Here is an 18,935-nt window from a genome sequence, read left to right on the forward strand (position 1 = left end):
TCTGCTGGGCCAACACAGTCACATTGTTTCTTGAAGAACTTGAGTGGCTCTTTCACGTGCCTCATGCAGCTCATGGTAACAACTTTGAGAGATGAATACCAATAGAGGAAATCATGTCTGGTGTGTTTTTTATGTCCTGCCATTTCATTAAACTTGCCCATTGGCAAAATATGTACATGCTTGTGATGTGAGAAAAGTCATTTGATTGGGTGATATCAAGCAGATTTGTGGAACTTTCTTAGAACTGGAATGATGCATGACTGTGTTCTGTCATATTGTCAATGCCATTGAAATATACTGTATATTATATACAGTATACCAGTAGGCATTTTTGTCACCATACCAACTGACCAGCAAACATTTTGCTCACATTCAGTCTTGGTTGTGATCTTTGTGTTGTGCTGATAATGGGTGTCATGAATCATGTAATAACTTTATTCAATTTCAGATATTTCTTCAACATTATACAGAATTAACCTAAAATCAATACAGATGTAAAGGAGAAGTTATTTTTTTTACAACCAAATCTCTCTATTTTTTTAAATGTAAATGGTAGGTTATTAGGGTCCAGACAACTTTTTCGTGGTTTCACGTTTGAGAAACTTACCCCAAACAGCAAATAACTTCCTCATCCATGTTGTGTAGTATGGGGGCCCCGAAAAAACATGAACAAAGGCTCCAGAAACAACCAAATACATCCTTTTAGAAAAAGCAAAGCTCTCAGTATAGTGACGCAGATCTTTAGATGCTCTACACATTAAACTGTGTCATTCCGAACTTTATCCGCAATGTTATATTCCCTTTTACGTGACTCGAGCTGTTTCCCCTATCCAGCTGTTCCATTCTCCATGTAGCCTGCTGCTACAGGTAACTGCCAAAATAAAGGAAACACCAACATAAAGCATTTTAAAAGCACGTTGGGACACCACCACAAGCCGCAAGAACAGCTTCAATGTGCCTTGGCATAGATTCTACAAGGGACTGAAACTTCCTGTGTGTAAGTGCCCCATGCTTTCAGTATACTTTGTATCCATCGTTTACTCAAGTGTTTCCTTTATTTTGGCGGTTACCTATAAAATGGACAGAGCGGTATCGCTCAAGTCACAAAAAAAAATTCTATATAATGTTGCGGATAAAGTTCGGAATGGCACAATTTCACATGTAAAACAACTAAAGACTTGCATCACTATACTGACAAAAAAGGACGCATTTGTTTTTGGAGCCATTGTTCGTGTTTTTTTAGGGCCCCTATACTACACAACGAGGATGAGAAGAGATTTGCTGTTTCAGGCAAGTTCCAAAGAAATATGTGAAATCACACAAAAGGTGTCTGGACCATTCCATAACATTTAGATCAAAAATAGAGATTTGGTTGTAAAAAAAAAAAAAAGACTTCTCCTTTAATCTGTACAGAATGTACAGATTTAAATCTGTATTGACAGGTGTTTTATCAAATGAATGCTACTTTGCCCAAAGCACATTCAGAAGCTGCTGCGTCTTTGGGAATCCTCAGGAAGTGAACAGGGAAATTATGAAAGAACGCATCACATGTCCAGGTAATGTTTTACATTAAAATACAAAATGTATGTAATGACAAAGCACAGGGCTCTCAAAAAGACCTGCCCTGTTTCATTGTTTTGATCTGAGCAGATTTCCCCTCTCACTGATTTGAAGAGAAGAGCAATTCATCCTCCTAACACCTTACCCGGTGGGATGGTAAACCCTGGTGGCAGTTGAATGGTCGTCTGTTGTTGTTGGGGGGGTCTGACAATCAGCTGGGGGGCAACAATCCTTTGAGCTGCTTGGACTCCCGGTTGAAACAGAGGCTGTGTAGCTGTGGCCACAGACGGTGACGTTGGCCTTACCATTCCAACCGTTGTAGTGACAGTTTGTCCAACAACATTGACAGCAGGCTTTGCCATGACAAGACTTGCAGTAGAAGTCGCTGCTAAGTTGAAAACAGCAGAGGGAGAGGAAACAGAGTTTATTACGGAATTGACAACACCTAACGGACTGGACATGACTATTTTGGACTGCACGGGAGCGTCCGACTTCGCTTCAGAACCCTCTTTTTTGTGGTTCACTTGCGAAACTGCTGCAGAGGTGATCGGTCCTATCGCGCCTTGTTTAACCAAGGCCGAGACGGTAGTACCATTTCCATTCTGCGCGATGCTCGCTACAATGTGACTTGGTAGTCTTTGCAAAGCAATAGTAGGAGTCCCCTTATCCAGGGGAATCGCTGATTGAGTTGAAGAAATGCTGGAGCTATATAAAGTGAAATTCGTCGTATTCACACAAGATGTAACGTCAACGGTCCGACATGAGTTTCCTGCACTTACACTGCTAGACACAGTGCTAACGTTATTAATCAACGCATCAGTTCCCGCGGCAGGGGGATTATTCCTTGACGTTACCGCTCCTCCGGTACCGTTCAAACTCTGTATTCCCGCGGATGCACTCCGTAACGATGCAGTTATGCGTTTTCTTGGATGATCGACACTGTCTGTTGATGTCTGACCTGAAGCCAGAGCGGAACCTCGGCTGGTGGTGCTGCTGATGATGCTGTTGACAAGCGGAGAAGTTGCTACACCACCAGATGCAGGTAGTGTTGTGATAGATGATGTTCCATGCGATCGCAAACCGCTCTTGGTAGCGTTTACCCCGGTCCCTAAAGTGGTGGAAGCTTCTTCAAAGGACGGAATAGAACTCAGCGAAGAAGATGTAACAGTTTTCTCTGAGCTAATTTCGTTAGAGTTCATCTCCTGGTGCATCCCAGCTTTATGTTGTCCTTGTTGTTGTTGTTGCTGCTGCTGCTGTACTAGTGTAGTAACGTTACCCACTTGGGCTGGTAGCGTTTTCCCTAAGTGATGGTTTGCAGTGACTGTAGACCCAGCACCTCTGTTTTCCGACTGAGTATCTGCAGGGTTGCTTCGTCCAACAAGTTGTGACTCCAAAGAGCCCACTAAATCGCTCACAGCTTTTTCATCCACCTCGGAAAATAGCATATCTTCCAGTGGGTCGGGGGTGCCCGCCATCTTTGATCATAGAGCGCTGTCTAAAAATTGTAAATGAATGAAATGCGCATGCGTGTTACTAGGCATTGTGGGAATTAATCTGACGTCAAAGCGCCAATATTGATGTTTTTTTCTGATTTCATTGATTAATAAATGTATTACAAAACAAAATAGTGTATGTAGTAAGGAAATTGTTTAGCACGTTACATTTCAGCACGTAATAAAGTGGGAGTTCTCACATAAACTCAGAAACCTCACATTTTATTATGGCAATGAAAATAGGCTTTAGTCTGAGGGGACATTTAAAAAATTTTATTTCACCTTTATTTAACGAGGTAGGCCAGTTGAGAACAAGTTCTCATTTACAACTGCGACCTGGTCAAGATGAAGCAAAGCAGTTCGACACATACAACAACACAGAGTTACACATGGAATAAACAAGCGTACAGTCAATAACACAATAGTGTGTGCAAATGAGGTAAGATTAGGGAGGTAAGGTAATAAATAGGCCGTAGTGGCGAAGTAATTACAATTTAGCAATTAACACTGGAGTGATAGGTGTGCAGAAGATAAATGTGCATGTCGAGATACTGAGGTGCAAAGGAGCAAAACATTATAATAATATGGGGATGAGGTAGTTGGATGGGCTATGTACAGGTGCAATGATCTGTGAGCTGCTCTGAGCTGCTTAAAGTTAGTGAGGGAGAAATGAGTCTCCAGCTTTAGAGATTCGTTCCAGTCATTGGCAGCAGAGAACTGGAAGGAAAGACCACCAAAGGAGGAATTGGCTTTGGGCGTGACCAATGAAATATACCTGCTGGAGCGCGTTCTATGGGTGGGTGTTGTTATCGTGAGCTGAGATAAGGCAGAGCTTTACCTAGCATAGACTTATAGATGACCTGGAGCCATTGGGTCTGGCGACGAATATGTAGCGTGGGCCAGCCGACTAGAGCATACAGGTCGCAGTGGTGGGTAGTATAAGGGGCTTTGGTGACCAAACGGATTGCACTGTGATAGACTGCATCCAGTTTGCGGAGTAGAGTATTGGAACCTATTTTGTAAATGACATCGCTGAAGTCAAGGATCGTTAGGATAGTCAGTTTTACGAGGGTATGTTTGGCAGCATGAGTGAAGGATGCTTTGTTGCGAAATAGGAAGCCGATTCTAGATTTAATTTTGGATTGGAGATGCTTAATGTGAGCCTGGAAGGAGAATTTACAGTCTAACTAGACACCTAGGTATTTGTAGTTGTCCACATATTCTAAGTCAGAACTGTCCAGAGTAGTGATGCTGGACAGGCGGGCAGATGCGGGCAGCGATCGGTTGAAGAGCATGCATTTAGTTTTACTGGCATTTAAGAGCAGTTGGAGGCCACGGAAGGAGAGTTGTATAGCATTGAAGCTCGTCTGGTGGTTAGCTAACACAGTGTCCAAAGAAGGGCCAGAAGTATACAGAATGGTGTCGTCTTCGTAGAGGTGGACCAGAGAATCACCAGCAGCAAGAGCGACATCATTGATGTATACAGAGAAAAGAGTTGGCCCGAGAATTGAACCCTGTGGCACCCCCATAGATACTGCCAGAGGTCCGGACAACAGGCCCTCCATTTTTACACACTGAACTCTGTCTGAGAAGTAGTTGGTGAACCAGGTGAGGCAGTCATTTAAGAAACCAAGGCTGTTGAGTCTGCCGATAAGAATGTGGTGATTGACAGAGTCGAAAGCCTTGGCCAGGTCGATGAATAAGGCTGCACAGTATTGTATTTTATTGATGGCGGTTATGATATCGTTTAGGACCTTAAGTGTGGCTGAGGTGCACCCATGACTAGCTCGGAAACCAGATTGCATAGCGGAGAAGGTACGGTGGAATTCGAAATGGTTGGTGATCTGTTTGTTAATTTGTCTTTCGAAGACCTTAGAAAGGCAGGGTAGGTCTGTAGCAATTTGGGTCAAGAGTGTCTCCACCTTTGAAGAGGGGGATGACCGCGGCAGAGTTCCAATCTTTGGGGATCTTATATGATACGAAAGAGAGGTTGAACAGGCTAGTAATAGGCGCTGCAAACATTTCGGCAGATACTTTTAGAAAGAGAGGGTCCAGATTGTCTAGCCCAGCTGATTTGTAGGGGTCCAGATTTTGCAACTCTTTCAGAACATCAGCTATCTGGATTTGGGTGAAGGAGAAATGGGGGAGGCTTGGGCAAGATGCTGTGGGGGGTGCAGGGCTGTTGACCGGGGTAGGGTTAGCCAGGTGGGAAGCATGGCCAGCCGTAGAAAAATGCTTATTGAAATTCTCAATTATCGTGGATTTATCGGTGGTGACAGTGTTTCCTAGCCTCAGTGCAGTGGGCAGCTGGGAGGAGGTGCTCTTATTCTCCATGGGCTTTACATCAAATATAGAGTAGCATATGGTCCCTCGGACATATTTCATTTGTTGTCAAAGATATTTTATTTTGACACTTGCCAGACACGACTGGAAATATTTAGTAGTTTCCGGACCAAATAATTTAATGTGTCAATAATCTCTTCCATCAACATGTCCCCACCTGTCAAGGCTTGTTGCTGTGGCTAGCTGTGGCTGGAACTGCTGGAAGGACATTTTGTTAGATGAAGAAGTTTGCATCTGCACCCTAGTCTTTATTGCAGATTACAGTAAAATAAATTATACATTGTGGAAACTGCTTAATTAAACAAACGTATTTTTATGCATAAGGGCAGCAATGACAAATGGACATAAACTCTGGTGGCAGTCTCAGATCTAGGATCAGTTTCCCTCTCCCAATCCCAGAAAGTATCCAGTAGGGCGAGAAACACAAATCTAATTTTAGACCAGTAATCTTTGAAAGGTAGCATGATCCCGTGAAAACTCGCGATATTTACGGTTTACAGAGACGTTTTCCCACCATTCTATGCGGTGAGGCAAGGCATCATATGAAAACGGCCATGTCGTGGTGCTAGCAAGTCGGTGGAAGAACGGACGGGCAATATTATTTGTTAGAAGTGTACAAACAGGACTAAATAAAGTACCTAGTTACTTGTCATATACTTTTGTAATATATATTTATTTTCCACACTTAAAGAAAAAGGAAGACGGTATGAGTGGAGGGACGCCTTACATCGGGAGTAAAATTAGCCTAATCTCGAAGGCCGAGATTCGTTATGAAGGAATTTTATACACAATTGACACCGAAAATTCGACTGTTGCTCTCGCCAAAGGTAAGTTAAAACGTATACCTTGCAAAAAAATAAGTCGATAAATTGAAAACGCCTCACTTTTTTTTACTAGTAATGGGGTGCAGGCATTTAGTCTGTCACTGTCAAATTGTTCACAATGCTAGTTAGTATAGCTAGTAGTTAGCTTTGTCGAATGCTTAATAATGCTTGTGGCAGGCTAGTTTAAGTTAGCAGAGCTACTTTAGCTAGCCCGTTTCACTGCAAACGCCCTGGCCTGTTTCATTCATGCTTTGTTGTTGCATTAGTTAGCTGAAACGATAACCCGGTCAACTAACTTGCATGATTTAGTTAGCAAACGTTAGCGGTTAATGTGGTGATGGAAAATCAGAGATCCTTCACGGTGTTTCATTTTGTTGATACTAGACTGTCTGCCAGATAATCCACTATTCGTTGTACAATCAATGATGGTGACACTGTTGTAATTTGTCTCTGTCTGGTATTTGTTTATTCAAACAGTCCGCTCCTTTGGCACTGAGGACCGCCCAACTGACAGGCCAATTCCACCACGAGATGAAGTCTTCGAGTATATCATCTTCAGAGGGAGTGATATCAAGGACCTGACTGTTTGCGAGCCACCGAAAGCCACCAGCTCCCTGCCTCAGGACCCTGCCATTGTTCAAGTAAGCAGGACATTGCTCTAGTCAATGATGATTCATTTGTAAATGTAGTTGCTTTTTATGTATTTAATAGTTCTGTATGTGGTTGTTTAACGTTTTCTTTTACTTCCCCAGTCCTCTATTGGATCCACCAATGCTCCACCCCCATCATTCCAGTCTGTGGGCTCATATGCACCCTTTAGCAGCAGGGCTCCTGTCCCCCCTTACAGCCAGTTTAACCCAAGCCCCCTGGTGTCCCAACAGTTTGGAGTTGTCGGTGGAGGTTGGTACATTCATCTTGTTGATTCTCCATTCTATCATCTCTGAGATGTCTGAAATGAAGAATGATCTTGACGCACTTGTATTGTCAGTGTGTAATGCAATGCTGTTGGAACTAGTACTTTTTCTTTAGCATATCTGCCTCTCAATATCATATAATTATATGTGATATGTTGCTTGTAGTTAACATCAGTGGAGCACTGCACTTATTGCATTATTATAATCACATCCCTGCCTAGCCTTTGATCACTCAGTTCCAGTACAGTACACAAGTTATTGGACCAAGGTGTCTTCTGTATGGGGGAGTTTTGTTAAGAACCCCAATGCTCGGTCTGAACATTAACACGTGTCACTTGCAGTACAGTTTTGGAAGCATAAGGGTCTTATCTTTCATATCAGCAAGCAATGATTAAAGAAAAGGTTACATTTATAGGGTTAGTGATCCCATACGGCCATATCTCCATGTTACAGCGCGTGTTTATGGAAGACAGAGGAACCACCTGTGCTAATTAGCTATCTAGCATGCTCCAAACACCTGTGTGTAACTGAAGAAGGCTGCCAGAAACGTGTCACTGAAAAATACTGTTGGCTTCAACTGTGATGAAGCTGGTTAAAACAGTGTACAGTAAGTGTATATTTTGCAGTTGTGAAATTATTTTGAAAGTAAAGGGCTTTATGTTTCTAGAACCGTATCGCAGTTTAGAATATATTCATGTTTAAATGGAGTATTTGGGGCTCCCGAGTGGCGCAGCGGTCTAGGGCACTAAATGCAGTAGTGCTAGAGGTGTTACTACAGTCCCGGGTTCATGTCCCGGACTGTGCCACAACCGGCCGTGGTCAGAAGTCCCATAGGACGGCACACAATTGGACCAGCGTTGTCAGGTTAAGGGAGGGTTTGACCGGTGGGGCTTTACTTGGCTCATCGCGCTCTAGCGACTCCTTGTGGCTGGCCAGGTGCCTGCGGGCTGACTCCATATGCCAGTTGAACTGTTTTTCCTCTGACACATTGGTGCGGCTGGCTTCACGGTTAAGCTGGCGGGTTTTAACCTCTTACATCTAGACGTTCCGCTAGCGGAACACCTGCTCCAATATCCAATGATAGGCGTGGCGCGAATTACAAATTCCTCAAAAATACAAAAACTTCAATTTTTCAAACATATGACTATTTCACAGCATTTTAAAGACAAGACTCTCCTTTATCTAACCACACTGTCCGATTTCAAAAAGGCTTTACAGCGAAAGCAAAACATTAGATTATGTCAGCAGAGTACCAAGCCAGAAATAATCAGACACCCATTTTTCAAGCTAGCATATAATGTCACAAAAACCCAGAAGACAGCTAAATGCAGCACTAACCTTTGATCTTCATCAGATGACAACCCTAGGACATTATGTTATACAATACATGCATGTTTTGTTCAATCAAGTTCATATTTATATCAAAAAACAGCTTTTTACATTAGCATGTGACGTTCAGAACTAGCATACCCCCCGCAAACTTCCGGGGAATTTGCTAACAATTTACTAAATTACTCACGATAAACGTTCACAAAAAGCATAACAATTATTTAAAGAATTATAGATACAGAACTCCTCTATGCACTCGATATGTCCGATTTTAAAATAGCTTTTTGGTGAAAGCACATTTTGCAATATTCTAAGTACATAGCCCAGCCATCACGGGCTAGCTATTTAGACACCCGGCAAGTTTAGCACTCACCAATATCAGATTTACTAATATAAAAGTTTGATTACCTTTTGTTGTCTTCGTCAGAATGCACTCCCAGGACTGCTACTTCAATAACAAATGTTGGTTTGGTCCAAAATAATCCATCGTTATATCCGAATAGCGGCGTTTTGTTCGTGCGTCCCAGACAATATCCGAATGGTAAAGAAGGGTCACGCGCAATTCGTGACAAAAAAAATCTAAATATTCCATTACCGTACTTCGAAGCATGTCAACCGCTGTTTAAAATCCATTTTTATGCCATTTTTCTCGTAAAAAAGCGATAATATTCCGACCGGGAATGTCCATTTAGCTAAACAGAGGAAAGAAAACAAAGCTTTCGGTCGACGCGGGCACGAGCCTGAGTCTCACAGTACTGTAACCAGCCACTACCCAAACGCGCTACTTTGTTTCAGCCAGAGCCTGCAAAGCCACGATTCAGCGTTTTGCCGCCTTCTGAGAGCCTATGGCAGCCGTAGGAAGTGTCACGGGACAGCTAAGATCCTCACTCTTCAATAAACAGAGACAAGAAGAACTACACCTTGTCAGACAGGCCACTTCCTGCATGAAATCTTCTCAGGTTTTTGCCTGCCATATGAGTTCTGTTATACTCACAGACACCATTCAAACAGTTTTAGAAACTTTAGGGTGTTTTCTATCCAAAGCCAATAATTATATGCATATTCTAGTTACTGGGCAGGAGTAGTAACCAGATTAAATCGGGTATGTTTTTTATCCAGCCGTGAAAATACTGCCCCCTAGCCAAAACAGGTTAAGGAGCGCAGTTAAGTGGGTCATGTTTTGGAGGACGCATGTTGGGGAGCTGCAGCGATGAGCCAAGATCGAATAATTAGGGGCTAAAATACAAACTAAAAATGTTTTATGTGTGTATATGTTGGCTGCTGGAGCCAGTCTTGCTTTGAATATATCATATAAGGTCCTTGGACCTTACAGGAGTAATGGTAGGCTCCTTAAGAGTACATCTTGGGCTAACACCTGCCTTGTCCTCTAGGTCGCACCAGTCCCCAGCTGGACCCTCTGAGGAAGAGCCCTTCCCTGGAGCAGGCAGTGCAGACTTCCCCCACCACTGCTCCTGCACCAGTGGGACAAAGGAGCCCAGCTGGCCCACCAGCCAGGCCCATCACTACCCCGGGCAACCAGAAGCCTCCAGACATCCTGGAACAGAGGAGGGGTGAGGCTGGCAGGGGAGGCTGTAGCCAGGCTTGGCCTGAATGTCTACAATACACTGCTGTCACACAGATTAGTCTATATTGCCTGTTTAGAACAATTGCTTGTTCTTGTGAAGAACCTGGCCATATGGCTTTCTAGTTTAGAATATTGCTGTACTTGACTGATATGCCAAAATAATTGTGAGTTTGGTCCTTTATTTTGTGCTGTTTAGGCCCTGAGGTTCAGAAAATACCCAGACCAGATTCTGAGCAAGGTGGTGGCGACAACCGGAATAACCGTCAATGTGGTGAGTTGGTTCTCAGGAAACTACCAGTGTACTTGTTAACCTGTTAAAACTCTCGCCCTAGCTTCTGTTGTATACTGGTATTAATGTGTCCATGTTTTTCTGTCAAGATAAGATCTACATGGATTCAAACTATCATCTAAACGCTGCTTTGTTATTATTGTTGGACTCTGCTGTCTTGTCTTCCCAGCCGGTGGTCCTCCCCCTCAGCGCCGTGGTCGTGGAGGAGGTCACCGTGGAAGAGGCCGCTTCAACCCACACAGGGACGGTCCCATGAAATTTGATCAAGACTTTGACTTTGAGACTGCCAACGCTCAGTTCAACAAGGAGGAGATTGAAAAAGAGTTTCAGAACAAACTCAAACTGAAAGGTACTGTTTTTAATTATTATAGCATGTTCCATGCAGCAGTTATGTCATGGCCTAGCCTGGGTTCCTACCTGAAATCCCAGGCTGCCACTGTTGATTTGGAACTTGTCGATATTTTGTGTACTCTTTATCCTCTTAGCTTAATCCAAATTTATGAAGAAAATTGTTTACCCCTTTTAATTGTCTAACATAGACGACAAGCCTGATAACCCAGAGAAGGCTCTTAATGGAGATGAGAAGGCCGATTCTGGAGTGGAGACACAGAACAGTGAAGGCAATGCTGAGGAAGAGGAACCTGTGGTGGCCAACGTTTACTACGACAAGACTAAGTCCTTCTTTGACAACATTTCTTCTGATGATACAAGGCATGTCCCTTTTGCTCTCTTAACTTCTATGGGCTAGGTCCCACCTGCGGGACACAGCCAGTGAAATATCAGGGCGGCAAATTCAAAAACAACAAAATGTCATGATTCAACTTTCACAAACATACAACTATTTTACACCATTTTAAAGATGCACGTCTCCTTGATGTAACCACATTGTCCGATTTCAAAAAGGCTTTACAGCGAAAGCAAAACATTAGATTGTTAGGAGAGTACAGACAAAAATAATCACACAGCCATTTTCCAAGCAAGGACATGTGTCAATAAAACCCAAAACACAGCGAAATGAAGCACTAACCTTTGATCTTCATCAGATGACACTCCTAGGACATTATGTTACACAATACATATATATATATTCTTCGATAAAGTTCATATTTATATCCAAAAACAGAATTTTACATTGGCGCGTGACGTTCAGAAAATATTTTGCCTCCAATACTTCCAGTGAATCAGCACAACAGTTTACAAAAATACTCATCATAAATGTTGATAAAATATTAAACTTATTCAAAGAATTATAGATGAACATCTCCTTTATGCAACCGCTGTGACAGATTTCAAAAAAGCTTCACGGGGAAAGCACACTTTGCAATAATCTGAGTGCTGCGCTCAGAAAAATACACCAGGCAATACAGATACCTGCCATTTTGGAGTCATCTAAAATCATAAATAGCATTAGAAATATTTACTTACCTTTCATCTTCATCAGAAGGCACTTCCAGGAATCCCAGGTCCACAATAAATGTTGTTTTGTTCGATAAAGTCCATAATTTATGTCCTTGTTGTTTGCGCGTTCAGTAAGCTACTCCAAATGTAGGAAGCGCGCCGAAAATTTCACGACAAAAAGTTATATTTACGTTTGTTGAAACATGTCAAACGTTGTAAAACATCAATCTTTAGGGCCTTTTTAATGTAAAACTTCAGTAATATTCCAACCGGGCGATTCCAATGTCTTGAAAAACGTTATGGAACACAGCTACCTCCTCACGTGAACGTGTGTAATTGTGGCCTGTCATTCTTCGGTCATCAGACTCCAGGAGGTCTTGTTCGCTCTCTGTTGACTGCAAAAGCCTGAAACACGTTCTAAAGACTGTTGACATCTAGGGGAAGCCTTAGGAAGTGCAAATTGAACCCTAAGTCACTGTATACTGAATAGGCCCAGTCTTGAAAAACTACAATCCACTTCCTGGTTGGATTTTTTTCTCAGGTTTTTGCCTGCCATATGAGTTCTGTTATACTCAGACACAATTCAAACAGTTTTAGAAACTTCAGTGTTTTCTATCCAAATCTACTAATAATATGCATGTTCTAGTTTCTGAGCCAGAGTAGTAACTTGTTTAAATTGGGTACGTTTTTCATCCGGCCGTGAAAATACTGCCCCCTAGCCCAGACAGGTTAACCAATTTTTGTATTTTTATTTGTGCTTTGTGGTATTGATAGTCTCATACTAATGGAAATCCATAGCATGTTGGTAGGTTAGTCTTTGGCATTAACCTGTTAACCTCTATGGGCTAGGTGGGACGCTAGCGTGCCACCCGTGGTGCACTCCATCAACAGCAGGTGCATTTCAAGAGCGGCAAATTTGAATCCAAATAAATGTCAAAATTCAAATTTTTCAAACATACAACTATTTTACACCCTTTGAAAGATAAACATCTCCTTAATCTAACCACGTTTTACGATTTCAAAAAGGTTTTACGGCGAAAGCATAAATTTAGAGTATGTTAGGACAGTACATTTACAAGAGTTGTGTGTAATGTTTTGTCAATTCAAAGACAGGGTAACCAAAACCATAAAACCAGCTAAAATGATGCACTAACCTTTTACAATCTCCATCAGATGACACTCCTAGGACATTATGTTAGACAATGCATGCATTTTTAGTTCTATCAAGTTCATATTTATATCCAAAAACAGCGTTTTACTATGGCATTGATGTTGAGGAAATCGTTTCCCTCCAATAACCGGCAGTCAAGTCAGCGTCACAAATTAAATAATTAAAATTAGAAAACATTGGTAAAATATTATATTGTCATTTAAAGAATTATAGATTTACATCTCTTGAACGCAATCAACTTGCCAGATTTAAAAATAACCTTACTGGGAAATCACACTTTGCAATAATCTGAGCACTGCGCCCAGAAAAATACGCGTTGCGATACAGACTAGACGTCATGTTGGGGAGATCTAAAATCGAAAATACTATGTAAATAATCCATTACCTTTGATTCTCTTCATCAGATGTCACTTCCAGGTATCACAGGTCCATAACGAATGTAGTTTTGTTCAAAAAAGCTCATCATTTATGTCCAAAAATCTCCGTCTTGTTAGCACATGATCTAAGCCAGCCGGACTTCTCGTCATGAACGAGGGGAAAAAATATATTTACGTTCGTTCAAACATGTCAAACGTTGTATAGCATAAATCATTAGGGCCTTTTTTAACCAGAACATGAATAATATTCAAGGTGGACGAATGCATACTCTTTTATAACGTATTGGAACGAGGGTACCCAACATGAACTCGCGCGCCAGGTGTCTAATGGGACATCATCGTTCCATGGCTCTTGTTCGGTCAGATCTCCCTCCAGAAGACTCAAAACACTTTGTAAAGGCTGGTGACATCTAGTGGAAGCAATAGGAAGTGCCAAAATATTCCTCAGCCCCTGTGTTTTTCAATGGGATAGGTTTAAAGGTAATACAACACATCAGGTATCCACTTCCTGTCAGAAAATGTCTCAGGGTTTTGCCTGCCAAATGAGTTCTGTTATACTCAGACACCATTCAAACAGTTTTAGAAACTTTAGAGTGTTTTCTATCCATATATAATAAGTATATGCATATTCTAGTTACTGGGTAGGATTAGTAACCAGATTAAATCGGGTACATTTTTTTTATCCAGACGTGCAAATGCTGCCCCCTAGCCCTAACAGGTTAAGGATAGGGGGCAGTATTTGCACGGCCGGATAAAAAACGTACCCGATTTAATCTGGTTACTACTCCTGCCCAGTAACTAGAATATGCATATAATTGTTTGATTTGGATAGAAAACACCCTAAAGTTTCTAAAACTGTTTGAATGGTGTCTGTGAGTATAACAGAACTCATTTGGCAGGCCAAAACCTGAGAAGATTCTAAACAGGAAGCGCTCTCTCTGACTATTTCTTGGCCTTCTTGATCATCTCTAACCAAAACAGGGGATCTCTGGCATAACGTGACATTTTCTAACGCTCCCATAGGCTCTCAGAAGGCGCCAGAACAATGAATGGTGGCTTTGCAGGCCATGGCTGAAAAACATTAGCGCATTTGGTAAGTGGTGGATCTGAGGACAATGAGACTGGAGGCGCGTGCACGAGCCGACACCATTTTTACTTTCTCTCTCTTTAACCTGTTGGGTCTAGGGGGCAGCATTTGCACGTCTGGATAAAAAAAATGTACCCGATTTAATCTGGTTACTAATCCTACCCAGTAACTAGAATATGCATATACTTATTATATATGGATAGAAAACACTCTAAAGTTTCCAAAACTGTTTGAATGGTGTCTGTGAGTATAACAGAACTCATTTGGCAGGCAAAACCCTGAGACATTTTCTGACAGGAAGTGGATACCTGATGTGTTGTATTGACTTTAAACCTATCCCATTGAAAAACACAGGGGTTTAGGACTATTTTGGCACTTCCTATTGCTTCCACTAGATGTCACCAGCCTTTACAAAGTGTTTTGAGTCTTCTGGAGGGAGATCTGACCGAACAAGAGCCATGGAACGGTGATGTCCCATTAGACACCTGGCGCGCTAGTTCATGTTGGGTACCCTCGTTCCAATACGTTATAAAAGAGTATGCATTCGTCCACCTTGAATATTATTCATGTTCTGGTTAAAAAAGGCCCTAATGATTTATGCTATACAACGTTTGACATGTTTGAACGAACGGAAATATATTTTTTCCCCTCGTTCATGACGAGAAGTCCGGCTGGCTTACATCATGTGCTAACGAGACGGAGATTTTTGGACATAAATGATGAGCTTTTTTGAACAAAACTACATTCGTTATGGACCTGTGATACCTGGAAGTGACATCTGATGAAGAGAATCAAAGGTAATGGATTATTTACATAGTATTTTCGATTTTAGATCTCCCCAACATGACGTCTAGTCTGTATCGCAACGCGTATTTTTCTGGGCGCAGTGCTCAGATTATTGCAAAGTGTGATTTCCCAGTAAGGTTATTTTTAAATCTGGCAAGTTGATTGCGTTCAAGAGATGTAAATCTATAATTCTTTAAATGACAATATAATATTTTACCAATGTTTTCTAATTTTAATTATTTAATTTCTGACGCTGACTTGACTGCCGGTTATTGGAGGGAAACGATTTCCTCAACATCAATGCCATAGTAAAACGCTGTTTTTGTATATAAATATGAACTTGATAGAACTAAAAATGCATGCATTGTCTAACATAATGTCCTAGGAGTGTCATCTGATGGAGATTGTAAAAGGTTAGTGCATCATTTTAGCTGGTTTTATGGTTTTGGTGACCCTGTCTTTGACTTGACAAAACATTACACACAACTCTTGTAAATGTACTGTCCTAACATACTCTAAATTTATGCTTTCGCCGTAAAACCTTTTTGAAATCGTAAAACGTGGTTAGATTAAGGAGATGTTTATCTTTCAAATGGTGTAACATAGTTGTATTTTTGAAAAATTTGAATTTTGACATTTATTTGGATTCAAATTTGCCGCTCTTGAAATGCACCTGCTGTTGATGGAGTGCACCACGGGTGGCACGCTAGCGTCCCACCTAGCCCCAAGAGGTTAAACGAAAACAACGACTCCCGGTCGGAATATTATCGCTTTTTTACGAGAAAAATAGCATAAAAATTGATTTTAAACAGCGGTTGACATGCTTCGAAGTACAGTAATGGAATATTTTGAATTATTTTGTCGCGAAACGCGTCGGGCGCGTCACCCTTCTTTACCCTTCGGATAGTGTCTTGAACGCACGAACAAAACGCCGCTATTTGGATATAACTATGGATTATTTGGAACCAAACCAACATTTGTTATTGAAGTAGAAGTCCTGGGAGTGCATTCTGCGAAGAACAGCAAAGGTAATCAAACTTTTCTAATAGTAAATCAGAGTTTGGTGAGTACCACACTTGGTGGGTGTCAAAATGGCTAGCCTGTGATGGCCGGGCTATCTACTCAGAATATTGCAAAATGTGCTTTCACCGAAAAGCTATTTTGAAATCGGACATAGTGAGTGCATAAAGGAGTTCTGTATCTATAATTCTTAAAATAATTGTTATGTTTTTTGTGAACGTTTATCGTGAGTAATTTAGTAAATTCACCGGAAGTGTTCGGTGGGAATGCTAGTCACATGCTAGTCACATGCTAATGTAAAAAGCTGGTTTTTGATATAAATATGAACATGATTGAACAAAACATGCATGTATTGTATAACATAATGTCCTAGGATTGTCATCTGATGAAGCTCATCAAAGGTTAGTGCTGCATTTAGCTGTGGTTTGGGTTTATGTGACATTATATGCTAGCTTGAAAAATGGGTGTCTGATTATTTCTGGCTGGGTACTCTGCTGACATAATCTAATGTTTTGTTTTCGTTGTAAAGCCTTTTTGAAATCAGACAGTGTGGTTAGATTAACGAGAGTCTTGTCTTTAAAATTGTGTAAAATAGTCATATGTTTGAGAAATTGAAGTAATAGCATTTCTAAGGTATTTGAATATCGCGCCACGGGATTACACTGGCTGTTGAGTAGGTGGGACGCAAGCGTCCCACTGGCCCAGAGAGGTTAAAGGTCTCATTTTGTATTTACAGGAAAGCAGCTGAGCGATCTGGAGGTTCAGGATTCCCAAGGAGGCAGACTTGGGCTGAGGAGAGGAGGATGAATTCAGAGACCTTTGGCATCCCACTGAGGCACAACCGAGGCCGGGGAGGCTTCAGAGGAAGTCGTGGCGGCATGGGCTTCCGTGGGGGCAGAGGGCGTGCCATGAGCAGAGGTTCCTTTGGACCCCCCCGCGGGGCCCCGCCCGGGTTCAGGGGAGGATTCCGAGGAGGCAGCAGAGGTGGCCGGGAGTTTGTTGAATATGAATACAGGGTAAATCATTTCTTACCATTTGGTTTAAACCACATGTAAAATTGTTTTATTTTTATTATTCAAAAGTTAAATGTACATGGGCACACACTTGCAACAAAGGACAAGTCAACCCAACATCACACTTATAATGCAAGTAAAGTTCAATTTCATGCAAGTCTTTGTCTCCATATTAAAGGCTGGTTGTGTATTCACAAGTCTAAACATGTTTTGCTTTATTCCAGAAGGATAACAAAGTGGCCGCGTAGTGCACCAGAGAGACGGATCCACCAAGAATTGTAGCCCTTCATGGTCCAGAAATATTTGTCCAAAATAATGAAGACGTACTCTGTAAATTTGCCACCAGCACTGGGGTTGACTGCTTGATTTCAACGGGTGTGAATGCAGCTTCTTTACAAATTTCTTTTTTTTTTTCCCTCTGAAAAATACAACAAAGGAATATAATGTGCTTTTGAAAATTTGAGCGTGGTTTGATATTATCAAGTAATCAGAGGGACAAGAACTTGTGTAAATACCGTACTCCAGTGGAATTATTCAGTATTTTTGCATCTATTTGAGTTTCTTACTAAAATTGTATTTGATAATGTTCTGTTGTGTAAAGATGTATGCAGAAGCCCGCTGATACTGTGAGTACTTTGATCCCTGAAAATAGCTTTATTTTTTGGGGATATATCTTACCTTAGGAGCAGTAAAATGCTACATAGCCTGCCGGGTCACAGTTTTTGTTTTTTATATTCTCCTAGTCTATCTCAGTAGCCATTTATCCCGTGTTTTGACGATCTGCTGTACTTTGCCAAGTTTCTTAGTCAGAAACTCTTGTTTCGGTGTTCCTGCTAAAAGACTAAAATGCAAATGTTGTTGGGGTAGATAAGTGGTTTAAATCATAGGCTCACTTTTTTTGTTGTTGTAGTGATCCTGCCTTCAAATTAAGGTAGTCAGTTCACACCTTTAACATAAGCTATTTATACAAGATTGGAGTAGGTCAGACATCCTGAAAACACTTTGGATTATGGAGCATTTTCAGTAATCGGGATCATTCGTTTTATAATCTTACTGAATATTGAAGGAATGTATTTTCTACTGCATCACGCTGTTATTTCTGCCCCAAAGATATTGTGTGGTTGCCACTTAACTTCCGGTTTTAGAAATGCATATGAAATGAATTGATTCAGAGCTGTTGGGAAGTTTTCTCTACCCCCCCCCCCCCCAATAATGCCCAGTGTTTTCCAACACCCACTAATGCTGGTCGCCAACTACAGGTCATGTTGGGAAGGACTGCAGTCTTTGTGATTCAGTGATGGTGTGCGCTCTGGCATATTTTTGTTAAATGTAGTGTTGGTGACTATTGCTCTTTAGTGTAGTCAAGGGAGGCTTTTCTGCAAGAATCATGACTGAACTTGGAGCACCAGTCATTAGAAATGGCTATCTAGCCTTCTCCATCTCCCCAGCGCTTGAATATGAATTGAATTAACTGCCATGTTTTAACTAGCTGCTTAACAAGTGTCTATGGAATTAAGTCATTGTTGACCTCTAAATGTTTGCCCTGCAAGAGAAGATGGCTGGTTCTGACTTAGACTGCTGTGTAAGCTGATTGGTCTTGTCCTCAGTATGGAATGGGACTGGGAGCATTGGGCTACTTATTCTGTTTGTTTCAAAACAATTTGCAATTCAACAAGTGTTACTGATGTGTTAACATTGTTCTAGCAGACTGTCTTGCTTTACCTGATGGTCTATTGGCATGCTTGC

The 18,935-nt window shown here is 41.5% G+C and overlaps 2 protein-coding genes across 3 annotated transcripts in view; one reads left to right on the top strand and one right to left on the bottom strand.

The window, feature by feature from the left end:
- LOC106562390 (transcription initiation factor TFIID subunit 4) overlaps nt 1-3,067 on the bottom strand; it is a 97,217-nt gene extending 94,150 nt beyond the window's left edge. Inside the window, exon 1 of the mRNA XM_045689292.2 lies at nt 1,706-3,067. Coding sequence (XP_045545248.2) covers nt 1,706-3,035 — 1,330 coding nt within the window. The 5' untranslated portion in view covers nt 3,036-3,067. The remainder of the gene's footprint in view (nt 1-1,705) is intronic.
- A 2,863-nt stretch (nt 3,068-5,930) lies between these two features.
- Nucleotides 5,931-17,615, top strand: LOC106562375 (protein LSM14 homolog). Of its 2 annotated transcripts, none has more exons than XM_014127227.3 (9): nt 5,931-6,223; nt 6,698-6,861; nt 6,973-7,120; nt 9,855-10,034; nt 10,245-10,319; nt 10,507-10,686; nt 10,877-11,048; nt 16,913-17,192; nt 17,414-17,615. In XM_014127227.3, exons 1-9 carry the CDS (start codon nt 6,103-6,105, stop codon nt 17,435-17,437), a joined length of 1,344 nt encoding a protein of 447 aa, XP_013982702.1. In that variant the 5' UTR covers nt 5,931-6,102; the 3' UTR covers nt 17,438-17,615. The 2 variants fall into 2 exon arrangements, with proteins under 2 accessions (XP_013982702.1, XP_013982703.1); XM_014127228.3 differs by having other exon boundaries at nt 17,417-17,615.
- Nucleotides 17,616-18,935: the final 1,320 nt, after the last annotated feature.

The sequence above is a fragment of the Salmo salar genome, chromosome 11 (genome assembly GCF_965601325.2).
Source record: "Salmo salar chromosome 11, fSalSal1, whole genome shotgun sequence".
Lineage (NCBI taxonomy): Eukaryota > Metazoa > Chordata > Actinopteri > Salmoniformes > Salmonidae > Salmo > Salmo salar.

Coding starts and splice junctions, on each gene's coding strand:
- LOC106562375 (XM_014127227.3), top strand. CDS start 6,103: ATGAGTGGAGGGACGCCTTACATCGGGAGTAAAATTAGCCTAATCTCG. Junction 10,687..10,876: donor GAACAAACTCAAACTGAAAG/GTACTGTTTTTA, acceptor TGTCTAACATAG/ACGACAAGCCTGATAACCCA. Junction 17,193..17,413: donor TTGTTGAATATGAATACAGG/GTAAATCATTTC, acceptor GCTTTATTCCAG/AAGGATAACAAAGTGGCCGC.